General features: G+C 36.6%; 1 protein-coding gene across 2 annotated transcripts in view; it reads left to right on the forward strand.

Annotated features, from left to right (window-relative positions):
- Mib1 (MIB E3 ubiquitin protein ligase 1) overlaps positions 1-17,397 on the forward strand; it is a 131,343-nt gene that overhangs the window by 8,214 nt on the left and 105,732 nt on the right. For both annotated transcript variants that reach the window (XM_020163561.2, XM_074070144.1), the window contains exons 2-3: positions 15,461-15,632; positions 16,764-16,893. In XM_020163561.2, coding sequence (XP_020019150.2) covers positions 15,461-15,632; positions 16,764-16,893 — 302 coding nt within the window. The remainder of the gene's footprint in view (positions 1-15,460; positions 15,633-16,763; positions 16,894-17,397) is intronic.

Genomic DNA, 17,397 nt, shown 5'->3' on the forward strand with positions numbered 1-17,397 from the left:
ATACACTGATGGTGAGAATGTAAATTAGTACAACCACTCTAAAACAGAAAAATAAAATACAGAAAAATAAAAATAAGACTGTTGTATGATCCAGCAATACCACTGCTTAGGGATATACCTGAAGGAATGTAAGTCAGGTTACAATAAAGACCCTGCACATGTTTGTTGCGGCATTATTCACAATAGGTAAGCTATGGAAACAACCAAGCTTCCCCATTACTGATGAATGGATTAAGAAAATGTATTAATATATAATGGAATTTTATTCAGCCATAAAGAAGAATGAAATTTTGTCCTTCAAAATTCACTGGAGAACATCTTCAGTGAAGTTAGCCAGGTTCAGAAAGCCGAAGGACACACGTTTTCTCTCATATGTGGATTACAGACCTAATACAAATACAGTAATATTATGAAAAACAGGTCATGCTAAGGGGAGGTCACTAATGGGAGATGGAGGGTAAAAGAAGGAAGTTAAGGTGAATATGATTAATGTACTTTCTGTACAAGAATGAATATAGAATTTTTAAACCGGTTAAAATCACCATCAGAAAGGGACTACGGTAGACAGGAAAAAATAGAGGGGATAAGTTCTCTGGGCAACTTTTTTTTCTTTTTTTTAAAATTAATGTTGTACTGGAGGTACATTGTGACATTTTACCAAAGTTCTCACAGTATATCATAGTTTAATTCACCCCCTCCATTCTCCTCTATCCCCCCTCCTCTCGTTCTGGAACAGGTTCAACAGGTTTCATTTTTTCCATTTTCATACATGAGTACATAATATTTCCATCATATCCTCACCCCTCTCACTGGTGTGAACCCCAGACAGGACCAGTTTTATCTTCTTGGGAATGTGGAGCTTGTAGATATAGAAGTGCTGGTTGCACTTGTTTTTCTATTCCATTTAGCAGTTAAGTAAATTACTTAACTGCTAAATTAAATTAATTTAAGTAAATATTTATCTGGTAACTTTCCATCTTTAATGATGGTGGTCATTTCTTACAAATTAATTGGAAAGCATTTCACTTTTGTATTTTGAACAAAATCCACTGAATTTAAAATCAACTAAAATTTATCTTGAGGATGCAGACATGAAAGTTTATTGGAAATACAACCCATCTTTTAGCATTGCAAACTGTACAATGGGTGTGGTGGTGCACACCTATAATTTCAGCATTTGAGAGGCTGAGGCAAGAGGATTGTGAGTTCAAGGCTGGCCTGGGTTACATAGCAAGACCTGGTCTCAAAAACAAAACAACAACAACAACAAACAGAAACTCCCCTAACTATAAAATGATGAAGACATTTTTTTTTTGGATGGGACTGGGGTTTGAACTCAGGGCTTTGCACTTGCAAAACAGGTACTTTACTGTTTGAGCCACACCTGCAGTCCATTTTGCTCTAGTTGTTTTGAAGATGGGGTCCCTTGAAGTATTTGCCCAGGCTGGCCTGGAACTGCAATCCTCCTGATCTCACCCTCCCAAGTAGCTAGGATTACAGGCGGGAGCCACCAGCACCTGGCTGGAAACATCTTTAAAATATTTTTTTTTGGGAGCATAAATTAATTGTACAAATGGGTCTCATTGTGATATTTACCATACGTGCATATAATGTACTGTCATCAAATTCACTCATCTATTTTCTTTAACTTCCCTCCCATCTCCCCTCTCCTTTTTGTTTTAAAAGGGTCTCATTCTGCTATTTTCATACATATATGATGTACTTCGATAATATTCACCCTCCCATCACCTCCTTTTCTGTTCCCATCTCCCAGTGGTTCCCTTCTCAAACAAGTCCCCCCTTTTACAATTATGTTACAGTATTTTCTTTAGGTCTAAATTTTGCATCTGAGTGAAAAGCATGCCATATTTGTTTTTCTGAGCTTGGCTTATCTCACTTAACATGATCTCCAGTTAATGATGGAAACTTTTTTTCTTTTTTTAAAGCACTGGGGTTTGAACTCAGGGCCTTCATGCTTGCTAGGCAAGTGCTTTACCACTTGAGCCATGGCCCCAGTCCTGAAAACATCTTTCAGCATCATTTTTCACACTACTTGCTCTGGTTTATTTGAGATAGCATTAATTTTTCTCATTGTCAGACATTACCTATACCTGGAATGGGTAGATTAAATGGGTGTGAGTTAAAAAAAAATCTTCAAAGGCATCACAGAAAAGGTGTGCAATTTTAGAACACTATTACTATTTTATAAAAGAAAATATAGCACTCGTCCTTAATTTTGACTTTTCTTTTTTTTTTTTTTAAAGCTAAAAAACTTATTTATTTTAGCGGAACTGGGATTTGAACTTGGGGCTTCAAGCTTGCAAAGCAGGCGCTCTACTGCTTGAGCCACACTGCCAACCCTTGACTTTCTTAAGCATTTATCTAGAGATAGTGGCACTTTGTTTTGCATAATTAGGATATACTCTGCAAATCTTTCTAAGTAGGCACACAAAAGCTCTAGCATGTGTTAATGTGCCAGAGGCACACAGTGATGAGGGCTCTTGTTAATCTTTCCTGTTCAAACTCCTACTTACCCTCAGTATACTTTGCTTTCCTAGGGACATACTGAGGGTGCTAATGTTAGTTGATTGATTTACTATTAGTAAAACTTAGTTTCATTCTCAGATTTTTAGGGAAGAAAGTAACATAAAAATAAAAATATTTGAGACAGGGTCTCCCAATGTAGCCCAGACTGGTCCCAAACTTGTGATCCTCCTGCTTCAGCATCCCGAGTGCTGGGATTATAATGCCTGGATCAGAAGTAGAAGTTTTAATGGAAGTCTACAACTCCTTATTCAGGATGCTTGAGACTGAGTTTATACATTTACGGCTTTTAGAAAATCCATGTGGTGTGTTTGCCACATATTACATACTTTGAGGGTCATAGTAGCATTGATACGTTAATATTTCTGCTGTGATAGCTGGAGGACTGACTCAAGTGTTAGAGCACCTGCCTATTGAGTATGAGGCCCTGAGTTCAAATCCCAGTACTGCAAAAAAAAAAAAAATCTGTGGTGAAGCATATGAATAATTCTGTTAATGGGATAATGACTGTTTACTGTATGTAGTATCTTGTTTGATCAGATCAGGGTTTACCACTAAGTAAGTTTGTTCTCATTTACAAAAAACTTAGTTTTTTGGGTTTTGGAATTACACACAGGAGATTGTGGATAGATACGGGATGTGTCTTGCATTTCAGAGGATCATCTGTGTGTGCTGGGTCATGCACCTCACTTTGGAAACCATTGCTCTTAAGGCTTTACATAGGAGTTTGTGCATTGTAAGTACCTGTAGAAACTTTCTTTATTCTCCTAAACTGGTTTCTTCACTCATACTTTTGATACTGGAGTGTTCCCAAGTATGTGTACTGGTGTAGTCAATGATTGAAGACCCCAGACTAGGAATTAAGAGTTAAAGCAAGTGCATAGTTTATTGAAAAGTTAGCAAAACACCCTAACGGATGGGACTTAGTGAAAGAGCTAAGTCAAAGAATGGCTGAAGTCTAGGGATAAGGAAGGGTTCTGCCTGATATAGGCACCCCCTACTGTACTTTGAAGCTGCTTCTGTAATTAGCTGTCTAATTAACTTCTTGCTGAACCCAACTCTCTGGCCCCCCCCCCCATCCTTATTGGACTGGAGGAGTTTCCAAAAGGGTCTCTTCGTCCATCCTGTCCTTGGGACCGGTCATATACATTTTATGACTACCATTTTACCACTTGTTAATTTGGTGAGAACCCTACGCCGCCGCCCCCCCCCCCCTGTTTTGTTGTCTTGGGGAAGTTTGCTGTATTAACTTTCTCTAAGGGTTTTTTTTTTTTTTTTTTTGCCATCTCCTTAGATGTGTGGCTTTAAGAATGCTTCTTTGTCTTCCTTATCTAGGAGAAAGATCTGTGCTTTATCATCTGGGTAAGAAGCACACTCCTCACATCTCCATAGATCTTTGCTTTTAAGGATGCCTTCCTGTCTCCTTTATCTAAGACAAAGTTACTTTTGCCATTTGTTTGGTTTACATTCCCAGAGCCATTTCTACTATTTTATTTGCTCCCCTCACACTTTCATATGTCTATGTATGTTTTAGCTTGCCTATTTTACCATCATGTCTGGAGATATGGTTAGAATGATTAAACCAACACCTTGGATGGAATCTGGCAACAGTTTTACCTTTGTACAGCTATAGATTAACTCTCTTGAGTAAACAGATTCTGAGAAGTAGTGTTCCTCATTTATCTTTAAAACTTGGTTTCTAAGAGAAAGGAGTCCTGAATTCTAAGTAGCTGGCATCTAGATGAGCTGTGGAATCCAATCAAGGTAAGGTGGGGCTTGAATTAGTGAAGGAAGTAATGTCATAAATTATGGCAGATAGCAGGAGGCATTCATTTTGAGCTTTGGGATACGATTATTATTATTATTATTATAATTATTATATTTTGAAACAGAGTCTCACTGTATAGGTCAGACTGACCTCAAACTCGAGATCTTCCTGCCTCAGCCTTCTGAGTGCTGGGATTACAGATGTGTGTTGCCATGCCTGGCTTATTTGGCAGTACTGGGGTTTGAACTCAAGCAGGTTAGCCAGGCACCCTTCCACTTGAGCCATGCCTCCAGCCTGATTATTATATTTTAAAAGCAAATTTACCTCTGTAGATACTCGCTTTGGTTAGAATTACTTTATATTCTCAGAGCACATACACGAGTATTTGGTTTTCTCCAGGGGTAGATTTATCTTGATGGTAATTTTGTTTCTTAAAAACAAGAAATGGGGGCTATAGAGTGGCTCAAGTGATAGGGCACAAGCCTAGCAAGCATGAGGCCCTGAGTTTAAGTCCCAGTACTGCCAAACAACAACAAAAAACAAATCAAAACAACAAAAAACCTCAAACCAAGAAATGGGTGGGAACTTTTTCCATTAGGAGAAATCATTATTTGATTTTGAGCATTTTGCAGGGCTTGCGACAGTAAATCATGAGCTCGAAATTGTAATATTTTACATTATGGTGCCTTGTTCATCCTTCTCCCTAAGTCTCAGGGAGTAGTGGAAAACACAATAGCTTAGGACCTAGGGTATGAAGATACTTACTCACTCTTGATTTTACAAAGATAGACTGTCTATGGAGGGCGTGAATTCAAGTATAATGCCACAGTGTACCCCTACCCAGAATGACAACAATAATAATAAAAAAAGATAGCCTGTCTATCTTGGGGACTGGATTAACATTTATTGAACTCTGGTCATGTGTCAGGCACTAAGTGTTTCATATGCTTTATCTCACTTAATCCTTGTAAGAATGTAGTTTGGTAGGCCTCATTTTACTGATCAGATAAAAAGAATTTTACTTGCCCATGACTTCACAAGTAAGTTGATGGTAGATATTCAAATGTCAGTCTTCATTTTTCCATCCCCCTCACTTTGAACCTGAATTCTTCATTTAGAAAAATGAAATCGGAGTAGATCAAAGAGTACAAGTTTTTGTTTCTAAAAATCAAACAATGAGTTTTGGGCCAGTTAGCACAGTTATTGTAAAGTGGATAAGATTTTTATTGTGGTACTTGAATTTGAACTCAGGGCCTTATGCTTGATAGGCAGCTGCTCTACCACTTGAGCTATACCCCTAACCCTTTTTGCTTTAGTTATTTTTCTGGATATGGGTTCTCTCTGGCCTTGGACCAGTATCCTCCTACCACCACACCTGACTTATTTTTGTTGAGAGGGTGGTCTCACTAACTTTTTGCCTGGGTTGGGCTTGAACCTCTATCCCATCTCTGCCTCCCAAGTAGTTGCAATTATAGGCATGAGCTACCATGCCCGGCCATAAAGTGAGTAAGAGTCTTAATTTTATATTTTATTCATTAATTTTTTTTTCCTCTGTGCAATAAATGCTAAAAATAACAATTATATTATTCAAGTTTTCTACTGCACCTAGTTTGACAGCTTTTTTTTTTCAGTTTAACTGTGTGTGGCATGGTTATGATTTTATTATACATGCATGTTTTTATTTTTGTAGTACTGGGGTTTGAACTCAGGGCCTACACCTTGGGTCATTCCACCAGCCCTTTTTTGTGATGGTTTTTTTTTGAGATAGGGTCTCTTGAACTATTTGCCTGGGCTGGCTTCAAACCATGATCCTCCTGATCTTTGCCTCATAAGGTAGCTAGGATTACAGGCATGAAACACCAGTGCCCGGTTTAAAGACATTTTCTTAATAAGAGTTGGTAGGAACTGGGTATGGTGGTGCATGTCTATAATCCCAGCAATAAAGAGGCTGAGGTAGGAGGAGGATGGAATATTCCAAGGCAGTCTGAACTACATAGCAAAACTCTGTTTCAAAACAAAATAAAACAAAAAAACCAAACCAAAAAAACCCTCGTTGGTTGAAAGTAGATGGTGTCTCTCTACTAAACTATTGAAATTAATTTTAAAAGTAATCTTTTCAATATTTAAAATTACCTTTTTGAAATTTATTTGTGTGTTAGAATATGATTTAATATCTAACACTTTAAATCCAGCAGGTTGAATGGGGAACACGAAGCCCTAAGATGTAATTATCTTCAAATCAGTAGTAGGTAGTGAGAGACCTGGTGGAATGAAGCACTCAAGAGGCAAGCTGTGGCTGGTAGAGTGGCTCAAGTGGTAAGAGTGCTTGCCTTGCAAGTGTGAGACCCTGAGTTCAAACCCTAGCACTGCCAAAAACCAACAACCAAACAAAAAGTTAACTAAGAGGCAAGCTTTGTAATCAGAGCCACCTTGGTTTGAATTTGAGCCTGCTACTTACTAGTGTATGACTTCAGGCAAGTTATTTCTCTATGTCTCTGAGCCTCAGTTTCTTCATTAGAAGAAATTCCACTATAAAGTGGAAAGTCTTCGTTCACCTAGAAAATGGGGGATAATAACACCTATGTTAGGACCGATGCTCAGGTCAAGTAAAATGGATGTGGAGCACCAAGATTGGCATTAATAACTAGTAGCTAGTATTACTTATAACAACAGTCTTATCTTCATTAATTTAGTATTTCTCAAGAGAAAGGAATGCATAATATACCATCCCGTTGGCAGGTCACAAAGGCCTTCCCCTCATTAGGAATTTTAATTACAGTTGAGACTCTCAACCAGTTAAGCAGTTTGATGGTTCAAGTTGAATAAGATGGTTTCTTGAGGTGGTTAACTCTTCTTCATCTGTGTAATACTTTCCATTGCATTTGATTTGAGGTTAAAGTTGAATGAATCCATAAATTAGAAATGGAATTTCTTGGTTGGTTGAATGACATCAACAGTTATACCATAATAATTAGTTATATTTGAACAATGTTAGTGACTTATAAATTCTTTTTTTAATGTTAGGTGAAATCTTTTAATTCAGGCAAAAATTTAGTGGATTAGCTAGGTACCATAGTCTACTCAGGATGTTTGTTTTTTATTTTAAAAAAGTCTTAAAATTTATTATACGATATTTAAAATATCCAAGTAAATACATCAATAATATAACAAATACCTTCAAACTCATCTAGAAATAAAGCATTACTAATATATTTCAACATCCTATGTACTTCTTTCCTCTCCTAAGGCAGCTATCAGAGGTTAGTTTTTGTCATTCCCATGAGTTTCTTTATATTTATGCTATGTTTTTCTGTGTCTGTGAACAACCTATAGTACTTTATTTCAGCACTTCTGTATTCTGTGTTCTTCTAATTTAAAACAAATGGCATTATGATTGAAAGATTCCTCTGTGTTGAATTTCATTGCTGTTTCATTTTAGGTATTCCATTGTATACCTAATACATGTATCTGTTTTCTTAATGAACAGTTGTTTATTTTATTCTTTTGCTATTAAAAAGTGCTAATTTAGATATTTGTGTTCCATTTTGTAGCGTCCATTGAAGTACTTGTAAGAATGTTAGTTGTCACTTTTCTATCACAGGTTTAATATAATCAGTTCCTTGTGAATTTCACTTGTTTTTACTTGTTCTGTTAAAAGCTGATGGTTATTGATTTTGAGCAGTATGCTGTATTGTTTTCATAAACTTTCTTACAAAAAGACTTCATCTATGTAAATTCTCTAAGTTGTTGAATTTAGGAGAAATGCCATTAAAACTTAGAGCAGATGGTCATTTGAATTTTAGTAGAATGAGTCAAAAGCTTGTCATCAGATGGTTCATTTAATGGTGGCAGATGTCTTCATAATGCATAGCAAAGGAAAAGAGCATTAACTAACTCTTTAGGGTAATATGGCATTCTATGGCCAGAAAAAAAAAAGCATTAATAGGCTTATTAGGGAATTAAGATTTTTGAAGTGAAAGTTTTAAAAATCTCTTGTGAGGGCTAATGATTCTAGGTGAGAATGTATTGGGTGGATATAGTAAGAGAACACTTAACTGCTATAAGAAACCAGTGAAATGTTGCCTTATTATTTAATGCCCTTCCCTGGGTTTTTGTGTTTTCTTTAAATACCAACTTTTGTTTTGGAATCAATTGCATTCTCATTAAAAATTCTATAGTTCTCATTTTGGTAGTGGAGTGGGTTGCATTGTTTCCTTTTTTCTAGTTCTTAGGGCTAGTCTGTTTCACAGCTGTTCGTTTGCTTTGCTGGTATTTGAACTGTGGGAACCAAAAAAGGATTTACATGTGCTTTTGTGTGCATTAATGGTTTTCCTGAAGTATTCTTTAAATCTGTGAAATGTAGAAGGTTTTTTTTTTTAAACCATTTGTAATAATTTGTTTAAATGATTCCCTTTAAAGAAAGCCTGTATACAGATTATGAGCTCATGAATGTTACCTTTGTACTTTGTGGGAAATGAATTTAGAGATGAAAAATATGTAAATGTAGCTGTAGTTGCAAACTTTTTTTTTTTTTGTCAGATGGGGAGGTGGAGATACCTTTTTACTATCACCTTTCCTCACCTAACTCTCATCTGAAGAACTGCATGGTTCACTCAGAATAAACTTCTAAATGTATAGTAGCTAATGACTTCACTAGTACGTTTTACGTTTTTGAGAGGACAGAACTAAATTAGAGATTTAATTTAGACCATCTTGCAAATACTTACTGTTGCTGGCACTTGATATTAATTCTGATATTTTTTCCCTTGGTCAGGCAGATATGGGTATTAGACTAACTGAAGGATGTGGGTGTACTTGGGTGAAGGTATATGTCTTCTTAAGCATGCTATAACCCAGTGTAAGGTTTAGAATGTAAACACTTGTGAATAGCAGCTATATGCCTTATTACTCTAAAGTAATTAATTGAGAAGTTGGTTTCTGTAAGTATTTTCTTTGGGTCCCTCATATTTTCATTTTCAGTTTTAATTTCAGGTGACATACACAACATCTCTGATGCTTCTATTTCATTTTAGGTGTTCTTACTCAGCTGCAACTTCAGATGAATATACACTCAGTGTAGGAAATTTGGAAAAGCACAACATACTTTTTATGTTTTTACTGGATAGACTTTCCCTTTATGGATTAACATAGCTCACATGTAAATAGCCCCATGTTTTCAACATCAGTTTTTGTATATACTACTAAATTGAGTACTTTAATAAAAATTTAAAAATAGTGTAGAAGTATATTTGGGTATGTGAAACATTTTGCAAGTGTCTTCTGTGGAGGTTATTTTTCTTCTCATCAGTTTCTGACTGGCTTTCCTGACCTATCTTCAACATGAGCTGATACAGTATTTTTAATCCTTGACAGTTTGAGATAAAAATTGTTGTTTCTTGTTTTATTTTTTAAATTATAAATTTACAACATGCTTTCAATAAAAATTTAAACAATTCAGAAACAAAGAACAAAATATGAAAGTGCCCACCCCTCTCCCACCTGCGTTCCTCCAGCCATCAGTAGTTTGATGTAGGTTTTCTTCCTCCTTGTTTTTTGTTTTGGCAGTACTGGGGATTGAACACAGGGCCTCACATTCTACCACTCAAGCCATGCCTCCAGCCCTTCTTTGCTTTATTTTTCAGATACTGTGCTTTGTGCTTGGCTGGCCTAGGTGCATGGTCTTCCTACCTTCACCTCCTGAGTGGCAGGGATTACAGATATGAGCCACCACACTCAGTTTGTTTTTTGAGGTAGCATTTCACTAACTTTTTGTCTGGCTGGTGTGAAACCACGATTCTCCTATCTCTGCTTCCCTAGTAGCTGGGATTACAGGCATGAACCACCACCCTTGGCCCCTGGTGTGGGTTTTATTTCTGTTCTCTAATTATGTGTACGTGTGTGACTTCTGAGGTTTGTTTCATGCTTAGAAGGACTTCCTTAAAATTATAAAACGTGTGGTTTAACTTTTTTCTTTTTTTTGTGGTACTGGTGATCAAATAGGGCCTTGAGCTTGCTGGGTAATTGCTCTACCACTGAGCTATATACCTTCATTCCCAACCTGTTAAATTTTTTTGTGGTTACTGGGGTTTGAACTCAGGGTTTCACACTTGTTAGACAGGCACTGTCCTTCTTAAATTATGTTGCCAACTGTTTTTTGCTCTAGTTATTATGGAGAGAAGGTCTTATTTTTTGCCTAGGTCAGCCTGGATTCTGGTCCTCCTATTTCAGTCTTCCTGCCAATGCTGGGATGACAGATGCATGTCTCCATGCCCAACATTTTTTCTGTTGAGATGGGTGACTTTCATACATTTTTGCGTAGGTTTGCTTGGAACCACCTGAAACCACTCTGGTTCCTAATCTCACCCTGACATATAGTTCGGGATGATAGGTGCAGCTGTTGGTTGAGATGAAGTCTCGCTAACTTTTTGTCTGGGCTGTTTTTGAACTGTGATCCTCCTGATCTCAGTCTCCCGAGTAGCTAGGATTATAGGCACAAGACACTGGCACCTGGCTCAAGCTGTTTTAATTTTTTACTAGTACTTCTATTTTCTTTATTTTTAAAATCATATTTAGCTCTTTATTTTTCTTTTAGAAATAGTATTTTGGTCTTTTATTTTTTGGTACATTTTACCGTAGGGAAGTATGACAAACATCGTAAGATATTTTCAATTTGATTTGTCCCAGTTACTATGGTCACATGAGAAATTACCCTGTTTATATGCTGTAGATGCTCTAGGCTCCTGTGGGTCAGGAATTTGGAGACAGCCAGTGAGGAGTGCTTTGTCTCTACTACACAGTGTCTGGGGCTTCAGCTGGGACAATCAAATAGTTGGGGCAAGTGCGACCAGAGTTCCTGAGGTATTTCTTCATAGTTGTTTTGTGTCTCCATGGGGTCTTTTCTTTGACTGTTTCAGGGTAGGCAGGCTTGCTATGCATGTAGAACTCCCAGTGCATGTGGGTGTGAATCTTGAGGGGAGACATCCAGACAACCAAGAGGCATTTGCATTGGCTTTTATACTCTATTCAGAGGTTACATACTATTATTGTTACTTCTTCACTCTTTTTTTTTTTTTTTAGCAGTATTGGGGTTTGAACACAAGGCTTCACACTTGCTAGGCAGACACTCTGCCACTTAAGCCAAGTCCTCAGCCTTTTTAAAATAGGGTCTTACATTTATGCTTGGGGAAGGGGTGGTCTGGGTTGCTGTCCTCCTGTTTAGCTTCCCATGTAGCTGGGATGACAGGTGCTGACCCGCCCAGCTTTTGTTTATTGAGATGGGATCTCACAATTTTTTTTCTTTTTGCCTGGGCTAGCCTGGAACCACGATCCCTCCAATTTCTGCCTCCTGAACTCCACCTTCTGAGTAGCTAGGATTACAAAGATGAGCCCCTGTGCCCAGCTGGCCACACTCTTACTATTCAAAGCAATTACTAATGTCTACCCAGGTCCAGTGGGAGGGACGTAGACTGAACTTCTGAATGTGAAGTGTCTGTCTTTTACCAAGAGCATGTGGAATGTGTGTAGATTAGCATGGTTGTCTTTGGAAACTACATTCTGGCATACTTCTCCATTTTAAATACATGCTTAGCTTTGCAGTAATATAACTAGTGTATAATGCATGCATAAAGCAGGGTGTACATTTATTTCATTATTAAAATTTGTGAATTTTAAAAAATTTATAAAATATATTGTGATTCTTGCCATTTCTCTCTTAATTGCAGTTTTATGAAAATTCATAATTTAATTTTGATAATTATGAGTTCTTCACGATCTTTGCCGATTTTACAATTTACCTAAAATCTTGTTTTTGGGGAAACTGTAAACTTTTGGTAGTTGTTTTGGGAATAATAATTATAGAAAGAATTAAAGAATTACTCCAAAATGGACATCACGTGGAATTGATTACATACTGACTTAAAGCAAAGTATAGTAAATTCTTACTAATGATTATGAATGTTTAATATAGTTTGTGAATTATTTGGGTACTTTAATTTTTTTCCTTTTTGTGATTAAAGAAAAAAGCCAAACTCTTTTGTGTATATTCATTTATATCCCTAGAAAAGAAGAATAGATGATAGTTGCAATTCAACCCTTGATGTATACTCTAAAAGACTGAAGTATATAAAATAAAAAAAAGACTGAAGTATATAATACTTATGAACGTTGATAGCTTTGAGTTGGGTAGTTATGATTTTGTGGTTTTTTATTGTAGTTTGTGGTCTGTTTAGGCTAGAATATGGTATCTTTTGGGCCTATGGCTAATAATTTTTGTGATTAATATAGTCTGATTTAATTCACCGAAGTATAGAAAGCATTACTGTAAATTTATAATAAGTGATGAGATTTTGCCTAGCAGCTCAAGAGGGAAAACAGTTGAAAGGAACTAAGATAAGTTCCTATGAGAAGCTATAGCTTTGGGGAAAAAACTTGAGCTACAGTAGTGATAAGAGAATAGTCATGGAGAAGGTCGATCATAATTCACACCTGAATGCTTGAAAGTTCTCTGAGAAATTGAGGACTTTAAGTTCTTTGATTTCTGTATAAATATTGCAGAATTTGTCTAGGGTATGTGGTGATTCTGATCACTAAATTATCTAATTAAATGATTGGTATAGATTAAATAATCTATATTAAAATTAAATTAGCCAGGGTAGGGGCACATGCCTGTCATTCCAGCACCCAGGAGGCTGAGGCAGGAGGATCCTGAGTTGAGGCCAGCCTGGGATACATAGTGAGATCCTATCTTAAAAATAAATTAAATGCAGTATAATTTCTCATATTTGCATTTTGCTTTAAAGCCCTTCAAAGTGTGTTTACTTCTATGTCACTTTACTTCCATTTGAAATCTGAGGTAGTTTAGGTTTATTTAAAATATTATGTAACTAGTAAGTTATAGAACTAGGATCTTAAATCACATACCCTTGTTTTTATCATTTAATGTGGCAATATAAATACACAGGTCAGAAATAATGTCTGATCTTGTCATTTCTCTCTCAGCCTGACTGTAATTTTATCTTCCAAGTTTCTGATTATATTTCATGTTCCTTCTAAAACATGAAACCTCTTGGTTCATTGAACACAGTGTTCTGTTCCGTAATTTCTTCTTCCTTTCTTTGAAAGGTTTATCATTTCTGTGAAAGTTTTCCTTTTTTTGTGTGATTTAGTTTTGGTGCTAGAGATTGATCGCAGGGACTTGTGCCTGCTACCTGCTTTACCACAGTGGTACACTTCTAGTTCTAATTAGTGTGGTATTATTTGATTTTGGTTGGTGATTACCTTCTTGACTTGTTTGTTTTAATTTTGTTTGTTGTGGTGACAGGGTCTTGCTGTGTCATCTGAGCTGGCCTCACACTAACAATCCTCCTGCCTCAGCCTTCTGTGTGCTAGGATTACAGGAATGTACTACCATCACTGGCCCTTCTTGTTTTTAAGCAGAGTAGCTCTAGATTGTACCTGATTGTACTGATTAATTGCCCATTCCTAAATATTTTGAATACTTACTGTTTTCTTTTGAAATGTCTCATTTATGGTTTCTTATTTATTCCTTCTATATCTTTGTCTTCTAACCCATAGCCAGTAAGTCCTGAATCACTCTTGACTGTTTCTCTCTGCTTTTCCTGTCCTCACTTTAATTTAAATTACCATTGTCCTACTTGTACTCTTCAAATGTCTCATAACTTGACTCCCTTTCTCTAGTCACTTTTATTTTCTTTCTGTCTCTTCACATTATAGAAAAAGTGATGGGTGAGGCTCTGCTTACCCCTAGTAGGAGTGGGAAAATGGTTGTGAATCAGTAGAGACTTATGACCTCTGTCTTCTCTGCCGTGCAGTCAGAGATTCGTACAGTAGCAAATTGCAGGAGTGTGTATAAAAACATTTGGTGTTGAGGTATTATACTCTCTTTTGCAGTCCAGTAGGTATCCTAATTTCCTTTTAGTGCTCATTCCCTTCTTCCTCTTCCTCCTCTCCTTTTGTTCTTACTCCCACCCCCAGGTCAAAACACAGGCTTATACTTAAGTTTGGCTCTTTGTTTGGAATTTGGTTACCCAGATATAGAAAATGAATAATGTATGTTTTCTTCTAATCAGGAAGTAGCAGTAGTGTGTATTTCTTGTAATAATGTTACTATTTCTGTACTCTAGTTCCTGCATATGTAACATATTCTTACTTGATTTTTAGAATACATGGCCTTACCTTTAAAGAACATACTGCCTTCTCCAAAGTGGGGGAGGGGGGCTGAGGTTTTGAAAATGAAAAAGGCTCCTTTTATTTAATTATGGAAAATTTCTCATCCTAGACAAATTTGAGAATAATATAATGAATCTTCATTCACCAACAAGACAATTTCAATATGGATAATCATGCTTCATCTAAATCCCACTTTACTTTCCCTTTCCACCTCCAATTATTTTGACATAAGTACCAATATTTTTTATGCAAATGCTTCGGTTGCAGTGACTTTTTCATGGGCACAAAGATAGCTAATAACTGAGTCAGAACTTGAATCTGGGAGAGTGTCACTTTTGTGTATGTTATATAGCCCTTGCTTATTGTTGAGCATTGTGCTTGATCATCCAGTTGTATAAACTGGTGACACTGATGTTCACAAGTCACATATTAAAAAATTCTAGTTTAATTTATTGAACAAGCGATATTAATAGCACAGAATAGTAAAGAAGCATTTTCTTCATGGTACTGGGGGTTGAGCTTACACTTGCTTATACTTATACTTACAAGGGCCTTATACTTGCTAAGGCAGGTACTCTACCGCTTGAGCCACACCTCTAGCCCTTTTTCGTTTGGTTATTTTTGGGATAAGGTCTTGTTTTTGGCCCAGGCCAGGGTGCTAAAGGATTCTTACTCGTTTATCTGCATTGAACCTAAATTTCAGTTTATGGATGAGAGCAAGTTAGTGCTACTGAGTTATGTTCTTACTAATGTAAAGCGAAAGGAGAGAACATGTTTAGTTTATAACTTGTATTGGTTAAAATATTTTAAATCTGTGATCTTGAAACTATATGGTACAAGAGGTTTTCCCCCCCACATTATTAAAGCAACTTGTAAAATGCTTTTATTTTTTTCCCCCCATGGAATGCTATGCACATTAATATTTGCAAGTAATGTAAACATGAATCTCTGTTTTAATAGGTATCAAACATGATGGAACTATGTGTGATACTTGCCGCCAACAACCTATCATTGGCATTCGATGGAAGTGTGCAGAGTGTACAAATTATGACTTGTGCACGGTCTGTTATCATGGAGATAAGCATCATTTAAGGCATCGTTTTTACAGAATTACTACACCAGGAAGTGAGAGGTAAGCAGAACAATTTTTTTCTTCAGTCATGACTTCTTGTTTATATTCAAGTTTTATGCTTAGTCTTAAACATAGTATTAAGGAATAGCTTCTGACAGTTTAGATTTAGTATCAAGAGGTAACATATAGGCTAGACATGGATTGAGCTTGCTGAATAATGAGAGAGGAACTCTGAAGATGGATCTATGGTTTTGGAAGATAATCTGGGCTATTCTTTATGTAATTTGGAGACTTGGCACCACCACTCAGCATTTGGAAATACAAGTGCACTCCAGAGAGACTGATTGTTTTCTTCTCACTATGCCTTTTATTCTGTTGATTGCTATCAGATCAACCATGGGGCCTGTTGATTGAGTCAGTAGGCATTTATTAAGACCACATGGCAGCTACTGTATTTGTGATTTGAAGATAAGTAAGAGAATATTCTTAAAGAGTTGAGAAGGAAAGTGGCCCAGATAATTGAGTGTGGAATCTTTTTCAAGGTCCATAATCTTCTCAAGTATGCAGTGCTTTGGAGAAAGTTTGGAAAAGGTCAAATCTAGGTCACATTCTTTTTTACTGGTAGATTTTTTACTTTTTTACTTCAAATTTTTCAGTCATTGCTAACCTTACATAGATTCTTAAAGTGCATACCCCCCAGAAGACTTCCAACACTAGGCTTGCATTAGTTTTTTGGCAACAGATAATGAAACCCGTTAGAGCATGCTCTTGAGTTGACCAGTGTCCTGCCACTAACTCTTGTCTTTCCAAGTCTGAAGTCAAGGACTATTTGCCATTTGTCACTGTAGTGCTATTTTCTTAGACCCTGATTTTAATACTTTTGGGGCAGCTATAGAGGGCTTTGAGTTTGCCATCCCTAAAGTAGTGAAGAAATATAATGATAGCCTAAAGTGGTTAGACTAGGTTCATATTTTGACTCCATTATTTTTCAATTTTTGTGACATTGGGCAAATTATTAACTTTTTTGAGACTCAAACTTTTGAGACTTTAGTTAATTTGTTAAATGGATAAGTTTAGCATTGTCTTTCTTTTAGGGACTGTAACACACGTTATACCTATGTAAGTGCTTTTACAGATAAAGTATTATTACCTATTTTTATAAAAACTTGAAAATAAAAACTTTGTTTTTAGGGTTCTGTTAGAGTCTCGTAGAAAATCTAAGAAGATTACAGCCAGAGGAATCTTTGCAGGTGCCAGAGTGGTACGAGGAGTGGACTGGCAGTGGGAAGATCAGGATGGAGGAAATGGGCGGAGAGGAAAGGTATGGAATTTTCTTACTTCATCATATAGTCTAGGATGTATGTTAAGATTTTTTTTATTGCTACTGTAAATGAATTTGTTGGCTCATTTTTTTTCCTATGCCAATAACAATTTTTAAAATCCTTTACAATCTTTTTTTCTTTTCTGGAAGAAAATGGATTTTTCCTATTTGTTTGTAAGCCTTGGTATTCCATGAGAAGGTTATTAGATAGGTTTTACCTTCCACTCTCAGGCTTCATTCATTTTGTTGCTCATAGTGCCTTTCTGAATATCCCATTTGGGCTAGTCCTCCCTAAGAAGCATCTCATGCTCTTGATTTTCCTCATGTTAAAATTTCATTTGAGGCCCTGTCACGCCTGTAATCATCACTACTTGGGAAGCTAAGATCAGAAGGATTAGAGGTTTCAGGCTAGCCCATGCCAAAAGTTTGCAAGACCCCATCTCTGTAGAGAAAAACTGGGTGTGGTGGCAAGTGTCTGTCAACTCAGGGATGGTGGGAAACATA

This window comes from Castor canadensis, chromosome 4 (assembly GCF_047511655.1).
Source record: "Castor canadensis chromosome 4, mCasCan1.hap1v2, whole genome shotgun sequence".
NCBI lineage: Eukaryota > Metazoa > Chordata > Mammalia > Rodentia > Castoridae > Castor > Castor canadensis.